Source organism: Chiloscyllium plagiosum, chromosome 10 (assembly GCF_004010195.1).
Source record: "Chiloscyllium plagiosum isolate BGI_BamShark_2017 chromosome 10, ASM401019v2, whole genome shotgun sequence".
Classification (NCBI taxonomy): domain Eukaryota; kingdom Metazoa; phylum Chordata; class Chondrichthyes; order Orectolobiformes; family Hemiscylliidae; genus Chiloscyllium; species Chiloscyllium plagiosum.
In genome coordinates, this window is record NC_057719.1 from 13,391,612 (window position 1) to 13,407,304 (window position 15,693).

Sequence of the window (15,693 nt, forward strand, 5' to 3'; positions counted from 1 at the left end):
ACCTTGTCTCAGTCCCAACCCTCGAACTCAGCACCACCTTCCTAAGCTGCAATCTTCTTCCTCCCGCCCCCCCCCCATTCTGGCCTATCACCTTAACCTCCTTCCACCTATCGCATTTCCAACGCCCCTCCCCCAAGTCCCTCCTCCCTACCTTTTATCTTAGCCTGCTTGGCACACTTTCCTCATTTCTGAAGAAGGGCTCATGCCCGAAATGTCGATTCTCCTGCTCCTTGGATGCTGCCTGACCTGCTGCGCTTTTCCAGCAACACATTTTCAGCCCTATCTTGAGATAAAACCTATTGTTATTCACTGTTGCCTACCTGCCCCAGTCTGGTCATCTGGCTTCTCCAGTCAACTGTTTTAGTTTCAATTTTAATTTCCTTGTCGTGTTTTAGAAAGGACCATTTATGCATTTTTCTTGCCTTTTCTCCCCACTCCCCCACAACAAAAAGGAAGTTAGAAAGGTAATAATCAGTGACGACGTTACTTGCGGGCTTCAGTAGGATATACATAGAGTAATGAAATGGGCAGGCAAATGTCAGATCAAATTTAATTAAAACATTATAAAATATAACAAACCTGGAAATTCTTGACCACAGAAGGCTGTGGAGGCCAAGTCACTGAATACATTTAAGAGAGGGAATAGATACAATTTTAGATTTTAAAGGCATCAAGGGATGGGAGCGACAGCAGGAAATTTCATTGAGACAGAGATTCAGCCATGATCATGATGAATAGCACAGCAGGCGTGAAGTGCTGAATGGTCTTTTCCTGCTCCTAGCTTCTTTGTTTCCAATGTGCATACTTATGAAATTGTCCATTCTGGGAGCTGGAGCAATATAAACAAACTGGTATAATATTAATGTTATGATCTGGAATGTATAACTTGAAAGATTGGCAGAAACTGATTCAATAATGAGTATTTAGAATCCGAGAAACATAAAAAACAGCAGGGGTAGGCCATTTGACCCATCAAATCTGCTCCACCATTCAATATGATCATGGCTGACCATCCAACTCACTCCCCTATTTTAGCTTGCTACCCCAAATCTTTTGACACCTTTAGCCCTAACAAGTATATCTAACTCTCTAGTGAAAACCTTCAATGTTTTGACCACAACTGCTTTCAGTGGCAGAGAATTTCCGAGACTCACCACGGTGAAGAAATTTCTCCTAAATAGTCAACCCTGCAACTGTAGACTGTGGCTGTACTTAAAGAGAATTGGATAGATGGATAGATTGGAGAAATGGGCAGAATGAATGGTTTTAAAAAGGTCTAGTACAGGCATGATAGGCCAAATGGCCACCTTCTGGGCTGTAAGACTTGATTATTGTAGGAGTCAAAGCTGAATAGGCCCCGAACAATCTTTGTCATGGAGGTGAAAGTGAGGACTGAGGATGCTGGAGATTGGAGTTGAGAGTGTGGTGCTGGAAAAGCACAGTAGGTCAGGCAGCATCCGAGGAGCAGGAGAATCAACGTTTTGGGGATAAGCTCTTCATCAGGAATTCCTGATGAAGGGCTTTTGCCTGAAATGTCAAATCTTTCTCACATGCCAATTATTCATGTGAGTGCCTGAATGCCAGGTGTTGGATGGCTGTTCAAATCCACTGCAGAGGGATCAGCCCAATTCTGCTTTCAGTGATAACATTAACAGGAGGAGAGGCCCGATATTAATTAAGAGCAAGAATGCTGTTGGAAAGACTTCTCCCCAACTCAGAAACAATGAATGCCATTTGTTGCCTGTCTAACCCTCTGCTGTCCAGACTATCTGGCACCAATTCAACTCAGTTACAATGAAATATGATGTAATCTTAGGAGATAGGCTCACTCCCAAGATTTAATCAAATTTGTCCAGCTTATCTTCCCTTCACAAATCCATGTTGACTACTCTGGATTAATTGTGTGTCTCCAAGTATAGCTATGTTCCTTCAGTATGAGATCGCTGTAATAACTTCCCAGCGACTGGAATTAGGCTGAGTGGGCTGTTATTTCCCAATCTACCTCTTCCTTCCTTTTTTGAATATGTGGACAATGCTGAAGTCCTCTGACCCTCAGGCACCTCATCGGCAGCCAGAGAGGATTCGAAGATTGCTGCCAGGATGTCCAGTATCTCCTCCCTTGTCTCCTGGGATACATCTCACCCCCACCCTGCTTTTAGTTGCATTAATTTTTCCAGCGCTATTATTTCACTCATACCAATTTCCTTTAATTTCTCCTTCCAAAGGATATTTGCTTCCCTCACATTTTGGGGAAGGTTTTTGTGTCTTCTCCTCTGAAGACAGAATCAAAGTAGCTGTCTAATTGTCCTGCCATTTGTATTCCCTAAAGGCATTGTGGGTAAACCCACAGCTGGTGGACAGCATTGGTTTACGAAGACAGCTCACAACCACCTTCTCAAGGGCAATGAGGGATGGACAATAAAGGCTGGTGAAATTTTTTAAAAATAAAAGGATGGAATAGTACAGTGAGCTATTTACAGAGCCTGGCTGTCATAAGTGTGTAACGTACTCTCATAACCATGGGCCTCAGTCAAAGAGTGTGCTGCTGGAAAACCACAGCCAGTCAGGCAGCATCTGAGGAGCAGGACAGTTAACATTTTGAGCATAAGCTCTTCTTCAGGAATACAACAGGCCGATTAACCATGCCATAGTCCCTCATCCGTCCTAGAAGTTGCTTTTTTAAAGATCTTGTGCAGTGAGGTTTCAACTTGCTTCTTCTGGATTATTAATTACCACGGCGACAGAGGAACCTCAAATATCTCACAAACACAGCCACCTTTTTTTTTAAAGGAAGAGCTTACAGCTGTGAATGTAATTTTAATGACTGCCTGGAGAGAGGGATGATGTGGAGGAGCCGATGTTGGACTGGGGTGGACAAAGTTAAAAATCACACAATACCAGGTTATAGTCTAACAGGTTTATTTGAAAGCACTAGCTTTCGGAGCGCTGCTCTCTCAGCATGTAGCTGTGGAGCAGGATCATAAGACAGAGAGAGAGAGAGAGAGAGAGACTAGAATGTCACATGATGAATTGTCAGTGATGTCCCAAAGGGTTGGACTTAAAACAGGGAAATACAAATTAAACTGAAACTGCCTGAAAGTTATTTCAGATTATGAACATAATGGGGGAAAAGACTGCAGTCTGAGTGAGAGACATGTTTTATGTTTTCTCCTTTCAAGAAAACTGAAAAACAACCACATCAATGTAATTGACTCTGAAGTGACCCAGCAAGCTGCTTCGTTTATCAATCACGACAAAGTCTCAAAAAAGGCATGGAACTGGACTGACCATCTGACATTGACCTTGACAATGGCAGAAACAGCTTTGAGATACATCTGCACCTATCATTTATTCGTCCGCCCATCCTAAGCATATATACTCATCTTTTCCTCGCTACACTCAGTTCTGAAGAAGGATCACTGGATCCTAAATGTTAACTCTGCTTTTTCTCCCCAGATGCTGCCAGGTCTGTTGAGTTTTCCCAGCAATTTCTGTTTCTGTTTCTGATTTCCAGCATCGGCAGGGTTTTGGGTTTTTATTTACACCTTGTAGATCCTTACCTGAACAGAGGATGGTTGCAGCAAATCGACCCCAATACTAATAATTCCCATTAGTGCAGGCAGCCTCTTGCAGCAGAGTGGTATGCAGTGAGGATTGCTCATACAACACCACCCTCTAAGTGGGACTGCTGTTTAGGTGAGTATTGAATTGGTGCCTATCTCTGTGTATTTGAATAACAGCAATAAAATTAGGCTACATGGAAGAGGTGCAAGAACATTTCTGATAGGATCTGTACTGTTTAATCTCATGCTAATGTGCCAATTCTTCCATTTACACATCTCCTTCCATCAATACTCAGCAAACAACATGACTGTTGCAACTTGTTCATCGTGACATAAATGCATGCTCAAGAATGACGTACACACACAGAGATACACACATAGACTCTGTCTCTCTCTCTCTCACACACACAGACACAGATACACACACACATAGACACACAAACATATACACACAAAGACACACAAATACACAAACAGACACATACACACAAACACGGACAGGTACACAAACACACACACACAGATACACAGAGAAAGACACGCACACACACACACACAGGTATACAGACACACATACACAGATACACACACAGATACACACAGACACATAAACACAAACAAATACAGGTACACAGACACAAAGACACACACACACATATATGCACACATACACACAATACACATCTGTGAACATAGACATGTGCATGCACACACACATGCCTATATCATCCTGCCTGATGGTCATATGAAGAAACAAAACCGTACACGTCTTACCCCTTGGGAGAAGTAGAAAGCAGCAATACCCAGAGGCCAGAAACAGCACAGCATGGAGAAGATGGCCAGACCCAGGTGGTCACGTGGAGGGATCATAATAAAGTTGTCTTCACTATCGCTGTCACTTGAGCAGTCACTCTAGAGAGAAACAGGAGAAGAATGATTGAGTCCATCAGCGGCAGCTCAACACTGATTTTCATTAATAGCACACAAGTAGATAAAAGACTGAATTACCAAAGCCATTAGGAAAACATTCCCAGTAATCTCATCAGATCACACAATGAAGAGAAATACTAGCTAGGAAGAAAATATAGGTCATGGCCTTGGGGAAAAGCATGTAGAACACTGTGTGTAAATCTCTGTCTCTGTGTGTGTGTGTATCTGCATGTGAATTTATATATACATGTCTTTCTACGCTTGTGCATGGGTCATTTGTGTGTCTCTGTGTCTTGTAGTATGCCTGTGTACTGTTTGTCTGTATCTGTATGTGTGTTGCTATGAATGTTTATATATGTATGTCTGTATTGGTGCTTGTACGTGTATGTGTGCGCGTGTTTCAGTGTTTGTGTGCTTGTGTGTGTGTGTGTGTGTGTGAATATGAGTGTGTATGTCTGTAAGAGACAGTGTTTATGTGTATTAGTATGTGTGATTGAGTGAGTGTGTGTGTGTGAGTGAGAGTATGAGAGAGCGTGGGTGTGTCTGAGTGTGTGTGTATATGTGGTGAGAGAGTGTGTGAGAATGAGTGTGTGTGTGAGTGTGTGAAAATGTATGTGTGAGTGTGAGTCTGTGTGAGAATGAGTGCATGAGAGAGTGTGAGAAAGTGTGTCAGTGTGGGTGTTTGTGCTAGAGTAAGGGAGAGTATGGTGTATATGTGTAAATGAGAGAGAGTAGGAGGGAGAGAGAGAGGGAGTGTGTGTGTGTATGAGAGAGAGAGAGAGGGAGACAGAGTGTGCATCTGTCTGTGTGTCTACATGTGTGTATGTAAACATCAGTGAATTAAAAGTTCTTTTCTGCATATTATCTCTCAATCATCGTACATAATTATTTCTGGGTATCTCTCGATTGTATACTGCAATGACTCTCCATATCATGGTGAGATGTGTGAGTATAAAACTAGCAAAGCTGCAGCTAAAAAGCAGAGAGAGACAGTGAGAGCCTATGGAATCACTCTTTCAAAGAGGTTTGACAGGTCAAATGGCCTTTTCCTGTGGAACAGAGTCCTATGAATCTGAAACCAGAAAAAGTAGCGACAGGACACCAGGAGAGAAAGTGAATCAAGGGCCAGAAGGCAAGCTCCCACCATTTCCAGGGGGACAGCTTCTTATGAAAGTTCCACATGTGCAAGCAGCAATCTAGAGCCTGGAGCAGGTAAGAATCATAGAATCATCCAGTACAGAAAAAGTCCTTCTGCCCATCGTGTGTATACTGCCAAAAATACACAACAGCCCCACATTCCTGCAGTCAGCACTTAGCCTTATCTAAATACTTTTTAAAGGTTGTGAGGTTTCCTAGTATTCTCTGGGTGAAAGCATTTTTCCTCAAATCCCCTACCTTTCACTTTGAAAGGGTGCCCCCTTGTTCTTGATCTTTCGTCTAAGGGAACAACTGCTTTCTATCCTGTCCATGCCTCTCGTAACCTTGTACACCTCGATCAGATGTCCCCCCTCAAGCTTCTGTTGCTGATAAAGTTAAATTGAAAGGAATGGGGAACCTAGGGGGACTAAAATACTCTTTGAAAGGTCAGCTGAATCCATCAGCAGCTTCCGCCAAGCTGAACAATTGGGGAACTATGAAGAGACACACACAAACATTGAAGAGTAAAGTTCGCATGAGTTCCAAAATATTATCCTTGTGGTGCCGAGTTTCTGGTGGCTGGCCCAGCAAATTGCATATCAGAATCGATTTCCAGTCTATATCCCCCTGTTATTTATGATGCATTTGGTGTGAAATGAGGAGAATGGTTTCACACATTCGCCCCATTGAAAGAAATCTCCCAACAGTCCAACTCCGCTGTTTTCTTGCCATCAGTCCTGTTGATCCCTTCCCGAGTGAATATCCAACGCTCTTTTGAAAGTTACCATTGAACACAATCTTATTAAGCTCAAACTTCACCATCTTGTCTGGAGGGACTTGAACCCGTGACCCCAGAATTTTAGCAGGAGGGGTCTAGATTGCTAGCCCAGTGATATTACCACTACCTACTCACTTATTGCAACTAGGCAAAAGTGAGGACTGCAGATGCTGGAAACCAGATTTTAGATCAGAGTGGTGCTGGAAAAGCACAGCAGGTCAGGCAGCATCCGAGGAGCAGGGAAATCTGCATTTCAGGCAAAAGCCCTTCATCAGGAATAGAGGCAGGAAGCCTCCAGAGTGGAGAGACTTCCCCCCACCCCCATTTATCTCTCCACCCTGGAGGCTCCCTGCCTCTTTGCCCGAAATGTCGATTTTCCTGCTCCTCGGATGCTGACTGACCTGCTGTGCTTTTCCAGTACCACTCTGATCTAAACTCACTTATTGCAGTTGTATCCTCCATTGTTACTCTGACTGAAGGTCAACAATTACATTCAAGGCTGTGAACAGAGGAATGCTGCACACATGCAATACCTATGTATCTGCCAAACTACAAACAGTTTTCCGAACATATTATGTAGGCATTTACTCATACTGGTGGTTCAACAATGGCTTTGAGCTACCATTTTGACAGCTGAAGATTACAATGACAGGTCAATTCAGCTGTCAGGCTTGTTCACAGTGATACCCACGAGGTGTGTTCATGATAGCAGCACGGGTCTGCCTTTGTAATCTGGAGTTTTCATTGTCAGGCTCGTCCCTGTCACTCTTTTCGAAAAGCCAGCTTTGAATATCCGCCAAAGGGATTAACTGTCTTCCACATTTTAACTGGATGGAAGGAGTCAACAGAATTACAAAGTTCAAAGATCAGTAGATGTAATCTCAAAGATAGAATTTGATGTCATTCATTTCAGGCTACATAAGAATAAAACTAAATCTGAATATTGCTGCAGTAAGTTTGAGTTCAGGTGTATTGAACGACAGGAGAGGCTGATTCTTCCCGACAGTCTGGCTGGCCCAGGAGTGTCTGATACAAGAATAGAGAAAACCTACTTCATTCACTACCAATGGCATCCCTCATTTTGATGAGAAAAACCACCCCACTTCACGATTTATTGATGCTGGAAACCATGAAACAGCTTATAATGTCGCATGAACCTTCTCCAATGGAATGAATATTCATTGGGTTAACTCCCCTCGCACAGTAGGGGTACAGGATTGAGCTAATTTATCAAATTAAGTGCCAGCGAGTCAGTGCAATTGCAAGACTTTATGTTGTGATGAGTCTAATGACTGACTGAGATAACAGGCAGACAACCTCAAATTAACCCATTCACTCAGGCAGTTGCAACCAATGGACTTTGTCCAATATTTAGATTTTGGATCCAAATGCCTTTTCATTTTATTTTTTTGCCTGTCATCTCATGAGCAACATGTTGCTGGCAGGAAAGATTAATCTTAAATGGAACTTCAAAGTGTAGCAATGATAATATAAAGAATGTTGCTTCTCTTTCTACTTCTCTGTTCCTACAAAGCAGTTTCAGATTTGGTCTGCAATTCCTGCTGTCATAAGAAGTCAGCTGTTTCCCGATCTATCAATACAATTTAATTTATAAAAGTACTTCTCATGGTCCCATTATCAACATGATCTTGTGGGATGGTAAAACTGGGAGACACAGGCAAAGGATGAAAACATAACATAAGAACATAAGAACCAGGAGGAGGCCTCGAGCCTGCTCCACCATTCAATTAGATCATGGTTGATCTTTTTTGTGTCCTCATCTCCACTTACCCACCCTCTCACCATATCCCTTAATTCCTTTACTGTTCAAAAATTTACCCGTCTTTACCTTGAAAACATCCAACAATGTAGCCTCAACTTCTTCACTGGGCAGGGAATTCCACAGGTTCACAACCCTTTGGGTGGAGAAGTTCCTCCTCAGCTCAGTCCTGAATCTGATCCCCTTATTTTGAGGCAATGCCCCATCGTTCTAGTTTCACCCACCAGTGGAAACATCTCTCTACTTCTATCTTATCCATTCCCTTCATAATTTTATATGTTTCAATAAGATCCCCCCTCGTTCTTCTAAATTCCAATGAGTATAGTCCCAGTCTACTCAATCTCTCCACCTAAGGCAACCATTTCAATTCTGGAATCAACCTAGTGAACCTCCCCCTGCACCCCCTCCAGCGCCAGTATATCCTTTCTCAATCATGGAGACCAAAACTGTGCACAGTATTCCAGGTGTGGCCAAACCAGCACCCTATACAACTGCAACATAACCTCCCTGTGTTTAATGTCCTTCTAGCAACTAAGGACAATGTTCAATTTACCTTCTCAATTATCTGCTGTACCTGCAAATCAACCTTCTATGATTTTTGCACGAGGTCAGCCAGGTCCCTCTGCACAGCAGCTTTTCACAATTTAAATAATAGTCCATTTTGCTGTCATTCTGACCAAAATGGATGACCTTGCATTTATCAACATTGTACTCTATCTGCCAGATCGTTGCCCACTCACTTAACCTATTTACAGAGGAACCTCGATTATCCAAACGAGATGGGTGGGCACCATTTCGTTCATATAAGTGATTATTCGGTTAATTGATTCAATGCCTCTCCTCAGGGGTTTGGCATTTTCTGAACTTTCCTTTTCCCTTGCTCTGCCTGCCTTGCTCCCTCTCTCTGTCTCAGGGTTTGTTTCTGAGCAGAGACATACACTTGTGTATAAGGGACCTGCAGCATTGCTGAATGCTTCACTTCAATGGTATTTGACACAGCGAGCACTTTCTAAGTCCGCTTCCCATTCAATAGACTAGACAGCAGTACACCGTGCACGGGCCCCTGCGACTGGACACCAACAGCAAGACTGCTGCTGCCTTTAGGGAGGTGAGTCTCCAAATAGCGCACACACACACAGACACACACAGACACACACACAGACACACACACACACTGACACACACACAGACACACACACACAGACACACACAGGCACACACAGACATACACAGACACAAAGACACACACACACAGCCACTTACACAACATTTTATTGCAACCTTTTGAGAAGTTTCCACTCTGCCCTGTACTTGACAATGTTGGAGAGATTATTTGGGGGAAGGGGGGTTTAGGATACACCTCTGTGTAGAACTCCAGGGAAAGTGTGGGAAGAGAGAGAGGGCGGATGGTCATTCATCTGGAGACGGTGCCTGGGCTCCCATCAATGTCCAGGAGGTTCTCAGCAGCATTTCAGTAAGTGTTGAATCATTGCAAACAAATGGCATGATCAGTGTTGGAAACACCTCTTTGATGTAATGTTTCTATCAGGACCTCAAGATCTCCTTCAGATAATCCGATATTTGGATAATTGATATTCGGATGATTGAGGTTCCTCTGTATATCCCCTCCAGAGATTTTCAGTGTCCTCTGCACACTTGCTCTACCACTCATCTTAGTGTCATCTGTGAACATTGACACACTACACTTGGTCCCCAATTCTAAAACATCTATGTCAATTGTAAACACCTTTAGGACACCTTTAGATACAAGGAAAAGTTTTTTTCTCTCTCAGAGAGTCACTCGAGTATGGAATCTTCCTATCAGAAGGACATGGAGGCTGGACTGTTGAACTTATTTTGGCTAAATTCCATTGATTTTTGATAGATGAGAGGTCAAGTGTCTTGAGAGTTGAGGCCATAACCAAATCTGCCATATTGATTGGTTAAATAATGGGCAGAAACTGGGAAAATGAAGTATAAAGTGGGAAAATGGGAAGCTGTTCAGTTTGGAAGGGGGAACAAAAGAGCAGGGTATTATTTAAATGGCGGAAAACTGTGGAAAGCTGCAAGAAACTTGTTCATCAAACATAGAAAGCGAGCACACGGGTGCAGCAGGTAATCAGGAAGGCTAAGGGAATGTTGGCCCTTATTTCAAGAGGGTTACAGTATAATAGTGGGGAAGTCTTGCTGAAACTGTACAAGGTAGGGCACGCTTAAACAGGCGAACAGAGTAACCCTGCTCCAACGTTCCTCTCTTTGTATCCTCAAGAATTAAGCACACGTCAACCCTGAATTTCCTCAGCATACACAGATCCCAAATTTCCTTGTGAATTATAGAAATTCTGAATTTCCTCATGGATCATTGACAGTGATCCTGAATGCCCTCAGAGATGATACAAACGGTGAATCTTGAATAACACTGTACCTCCCTATGAAGGCAAATCTGTGATGTTGCCAGTGAGCCAATCTCAAGCTGAAGAAAGTTCCCATTCATTTCAGAATCAGCCATTTTCTATTTTGGGACAGTTTGGTCTTTTCTAAGTTAGATGTCTCAGATGCCAAGAGAATGAATTTGCACAGTAACTTGCAAATTGCGAGTACATATGTGGTTGTGGAATATCCCAACGGTCCAGCAATAAAGGGAATGGAAATATTACCAGGTAAAATAACAGGGAGAGACCCAATATCAACATCTCCGGTCCCAATCTCCATAAATATCTCTCACGAGCAGCGAGACATCGCACTGAAGACGTGAAAATGCTCACATTCAGAGATTCCTGCTACTGCCTCCTATCTCTACACATCATCTGTGAGCTGGGGTCTAGAGTTTCCTCCATCCACTCAACACTGACCATGCCTTCCTTGAAACAGACTTCTATAGTGTGCTGTCAAAAAGTGTGGTGCTGGAAAAGCACAGCTGGTCAGGCAGCATCCGAGGAGCAGGAGAGTCGACGTTTCAAGCATAAGCTCTTCAAAGAACAAAGAGCAAAGATTATCACAGCACAAGAACAGGTCCTTTGGCCTTCCAAGCCTGCGCTGATCCAGATCCTCTATCTAAACCTGCCGCCTATTTTCTAAGGATCTGTATCCCTCTGCTCCCTGACCATTCATGTATCTGTCTAGGATACATCTTAGATGACGCTATTGTTGCCAATCGTACCACCTCAGCTGCCAACACATTCCAGGCACCTACCACCCTCTGCGCAAAGAACTTTCCATGCATATCTCCCCTTAACTTTTCCCCTCTCACTCTGAACTCATGACACCCTGAGTAATTGAGTCCTAGGCTCTGGGACAAAGTTTCTAGCTATCCACCCTGTCTACAGCTCTCACGATTTTGTAGGCCTCAATCGGGTCCCCCCTCAACTGCCTTCTTTCCAATGAAAACAATACTAGTCTACTCAACCTCTCCTCCTAGCTAGCATCCTCCATACCAGGCAACATCTTGGCAAACCTCCTCTGCACCCTCTCCAAAGCATTCACATCCTTTTAGTAATGTGGCGACCAAAACTGTACGCAGTATTCCAAATGTGGCCAAACCAAAGTCTTATGCAATTGTAACATGACCTGCCAATTCTTGTACTCAATACCTCGTCCAATGAAGGAAAGCATGCCGCATGCCTTCTTGACGATCCTACTGACCTGCGTTGCCACCTTCAGGGAATAATGGGCCTGAACGCCCAGATCTCTCTGTATATCAGTTTTCCCCAGGACTTCTCCATTTACTGTATAGTTTGCTCTGGAATTGCATCTTTCAAAATGCATCACCTCTCATTTGTCCGGATTGAACTCCATCTGCCATCTCTCTGCCCAACTCTCCAATCTATCTATATTCTGCTGTATTCTCTGACAGTCCCCTTCACTATCTGCTACTGCAAACTTGCTAATGAGGCAGCCTACACCTTCCTCCAAATCATTTATGTATATCACAAACAACAGTGGTCCCAGCACGGATCCGCGTGGGACACAACTGGTCACAGGTCTTCATTTAGCGGAGCTCCCTTCCATGACTACTCTCTGTGTACTGTTGCCCAACCTGTTCTCTATCCATCTAGCTAGAACACCCTAGATCCCAGGTGACTACACCTCTTATTCAGGAATATGCCGTTTCATTCATTTGATTGACAAAATTCCTGAAATATATTCAGTTCCTGTCCTCAGATTAGTTACTCTCCTGTGTATCAGGCATTGAGGGACATGACACAGAGCAGTTTTTAACACAGAGATACAGTCATAAATTTGGTGCAAGTGGGAATTTCAATTTGAAAATTATTTTAACACCAAGAATTTGACCTGTAAATTCGAAACTGAAAGGGACTCCTGCAGAGTTGACTGGCAATCAGTAGAAATCAGTTGTTTAAATTCATATTTGCTTGCATTTGATGAAACTGATTTAGGAGCTCTAACCTACTAGGAAGGCAATGGTGTTGACAAAAGTAAGCTGTGTGACCTATTTCACAAACTGTGAATTGGTGAATGTGTGAATGGGTCAGTCCAGAACAGAATGCAATGATAATGAAAGAGTAAACCAGTAACAGAGTGCAGTGAGACTGAATGAGTGAATCAGTAACAGTCTGCAGTGAGAGTGAATCAGTGAATCAGTGAAAGTGTGCAGTGAGTGTGAATGAGTGAATCAGTAACAGTGTGCAGTGAGTGTGAATGAGTAAATGAGTGAGACCGTGCAGAGAGTGAAAGAGTAAATCAGTAACAGAGCACAGTGACTGTCAATGAGCAAATCAGTAACAGAGTGCAGTGAGAGTGAAAGAGTGAATCAGTAGCAGAGCGAAGTGATTATGAATGTGCAAATCAGTAACAGATGCTGTGGATGTGAATGAGTGAATCGGTAAAAGTGCGCAGTGATTGTAAATGAGTAAATCAGTAACAGTGTGCTGTGGATGTGAATGAGTATATAATTAATACAGTGCAGTGATTGTGATTGATTAAATGAGTAACAGTGTGCTGTGGATGTGAATGAGTAAATCAGTAACAATGTGCAGTGACTGTTAATGAGTAAATCAGTAACAGAGTGCAGTGATTGTGAATGAGTAAATCAGTAACAGTGTGCAGTGGCTGTGAATGAGTGAATCAGTAACAGAGTGCAGTGATTGTTAATGAGTGAATCAGTAACAGAGTGCAGTGAGCACGAATGAGTGAATCAGTAACAGAGAGCAGAGATTGTGAATGAGTAAATCAGTAACAGTGTGCAGCAGCGATTGTGAATGAGTGAATCAGTAACAGAGTGCTGTGAGTGTGAATGAGTGAATCAGTAACAGTGTGCAGTGAGTGTGAATGAAAGAATCAGTAAAAGAGTGCAGTGATTGTGAATGAGTGAATCAGTAACAGAGTGCTGTGAGTGTGAATGAGTGAATCAGTAACAGTGTGCAGTGAGTGTGAATGACTAAATGAGTGAGACCGTGCAGTGAGAGTGAGAGTAAATCAGTAACAGAGCACAGTGACTGCGAGTGAGCAAATCAGCAACACAGTCCAGTGATTGTGAATGAGTGAATCAGTAGCACAGTGCAATGATTGTGAATGAATAAATCAGTAACAGAACAGTGATGGAATGAATGAATCATTAACTGATGCTGTGATTGTGACAGAGTGAATCAGTAACAGAGTGCAGCGATTGTGAATGAGTGAATCAGTAACAGAGTGCTGTGAGTGTGAATGAGTGAATCAGTAACAGTGTGCAGTGAGTGTGAATGAAAGAATCAGTAAAAGAGTGCAGTGATTGTGAATGAGTGAATCATTAACAGTGTGCAGTGAGAGTGAATGAGTGAATCAGTAACAGCGTGCAGTGAGCGCGAATGAGTGAATCAGTAACAGAGAGCAGAGATTGTGAATGAGTAAATCAGTAACAGTGTGCAGTGGCTGTGAATGAGTATATAAGTAATACAGTGCAGTGATTGTGAATGAGTACATCAGTAACAATGTGCTGTGGATGTGAATGAGTATATAAGTAATACAGTGCAGTGATTGTGAATGAGTAAATCAGTAACAGTGTACTGTGGAGGTGAATGAGTAAATCAGTAACAATGTGCAGTGACTGTGAATGGGCACATCAGTAACAATCACTGCACTCTGTTATAGACTTAGTCATTCATTCTCACTGCACCCTGATAATGATTCACTAATCGACAATCACTGCACTCTGTTACTGATTCACTCATTCACAATCACTGCACTCTGTTACTGTTTCACTCATTCACTCTCTCTGCACACTGTTAATGATTCACTCATTCACAATCGCTGCACTCTGTTACTGATTCACTTATTCACTTTTACTGCACACTGTTAATGATTAACTCATTCACAATCACAGCACTCTGTTACTGATTCACTGATTCACAATAGCTGCACTCTGTTACTGATTCACTCATTCACAATCGCTGCACACTGTTACTGATTCACTCATTCACTCTCACTGCACACTGTTACTGATTCACTCAGTCACACTCACTGCACATTGTTACTGATTCACTCAGTCACACTCACTGCACACTGTTACTGATTCACTCATTCACAATCACTGCACTCTGTTACTGATACACTCAGTCACAATCACTGCACTCTGTTACTGATTCACTCATTCACGCTCACTGCACTCTGTTAATGATTCACTCATTCGCAATCACTGCACACTGTTACTGATTCACTCAGTCACAATCACTGCACTCTGTTACTGATTCACTCATTCACGCTCACTGCACTCTGTTAATGATTCACTCATTCACAATCACTGCACTGTGTTACTGATTCACTGATTCACACTCACTGCCCACTGTTACTGATTCACTCATTCACTCTCACTGCACTCTGTTACTGATTCACTCATTCACAGTCACTGCAAATGTTACTGATTTTCTCATTCAGTGTACAGTGAGAGTGAATGAGTACAAGTGTGGCGAGATTGTAAATGAGTGAATCATTAAAACAGTGCAGTGAGAGTGAATGAGTAAATAAGTAACAGAGTGCTTTGATGGTGAATGAGTAAATCGGTAACTGTGTGCTCTGAGAGTGAATGCGTGAGTGAGTACCAGTGTAGTGAGAGTGAATGAGTGAATCAGTAAAAGGATACAGTGATTGAAAATGAGTAAATCAGTAACAGCATGTAGTGATTGTGAGTGAATAAATCAGTACCAAACTGCAGTGATTGTCCATGAGAAAAGCAGTAACAGAGTTAAGTGAGAATGAATGACTAAATCAGGAACAGAGTGCAGTCATTGTGAAGAAGTAAACCAGGAACAGTGAGCAGTGAGAGTGAATCAGTGAATCAGTAACAGTGTGCAGTTATTGTGAATAACTGAATCAGTAACAGTGTGCAGTGAGTGTGAATGAGTGAATCAGTAACAGAGTCCAGTGAGTGTGAATGAGTGAATCAGTAACAGAGTCCAGTGAGTGCGAATGAGTGAATCAGTGAAAGTGTGAATGAGTGAATCAGTAACAGTGTGCAGTGAGTGTGAATGAGCGAATCAGTGAAAGTGTGAATGAGTGAATCAGTGACA

General features: G+C 42.6%; 1 protein-coding gene across 2 annotated transcripts in view; it reads right to left on the reverse strand.

Annotated features, from left to right (window-relative positions):
• syndig1l (synapse differentiation inducing 1-like) overlaps positions 1-15,693 on the reverse strand; it is a 174,382-nt gene that overhangs the window by 63,039 nt on the left and 95,650 nt on the right. For both annotated transcript variants that reach the window (XM_043697097.1, XM_043697098.1), the window contains exon 3: positions 4,338-4,475. In XM_043697097.1, the coding sequence (XP_043553032.1) occupies positions 4,338-4,475 (138 nt within the window). The remainder of the gene's footprint in view (positions 1-4,337; positions 4,476-15,693) is intronic.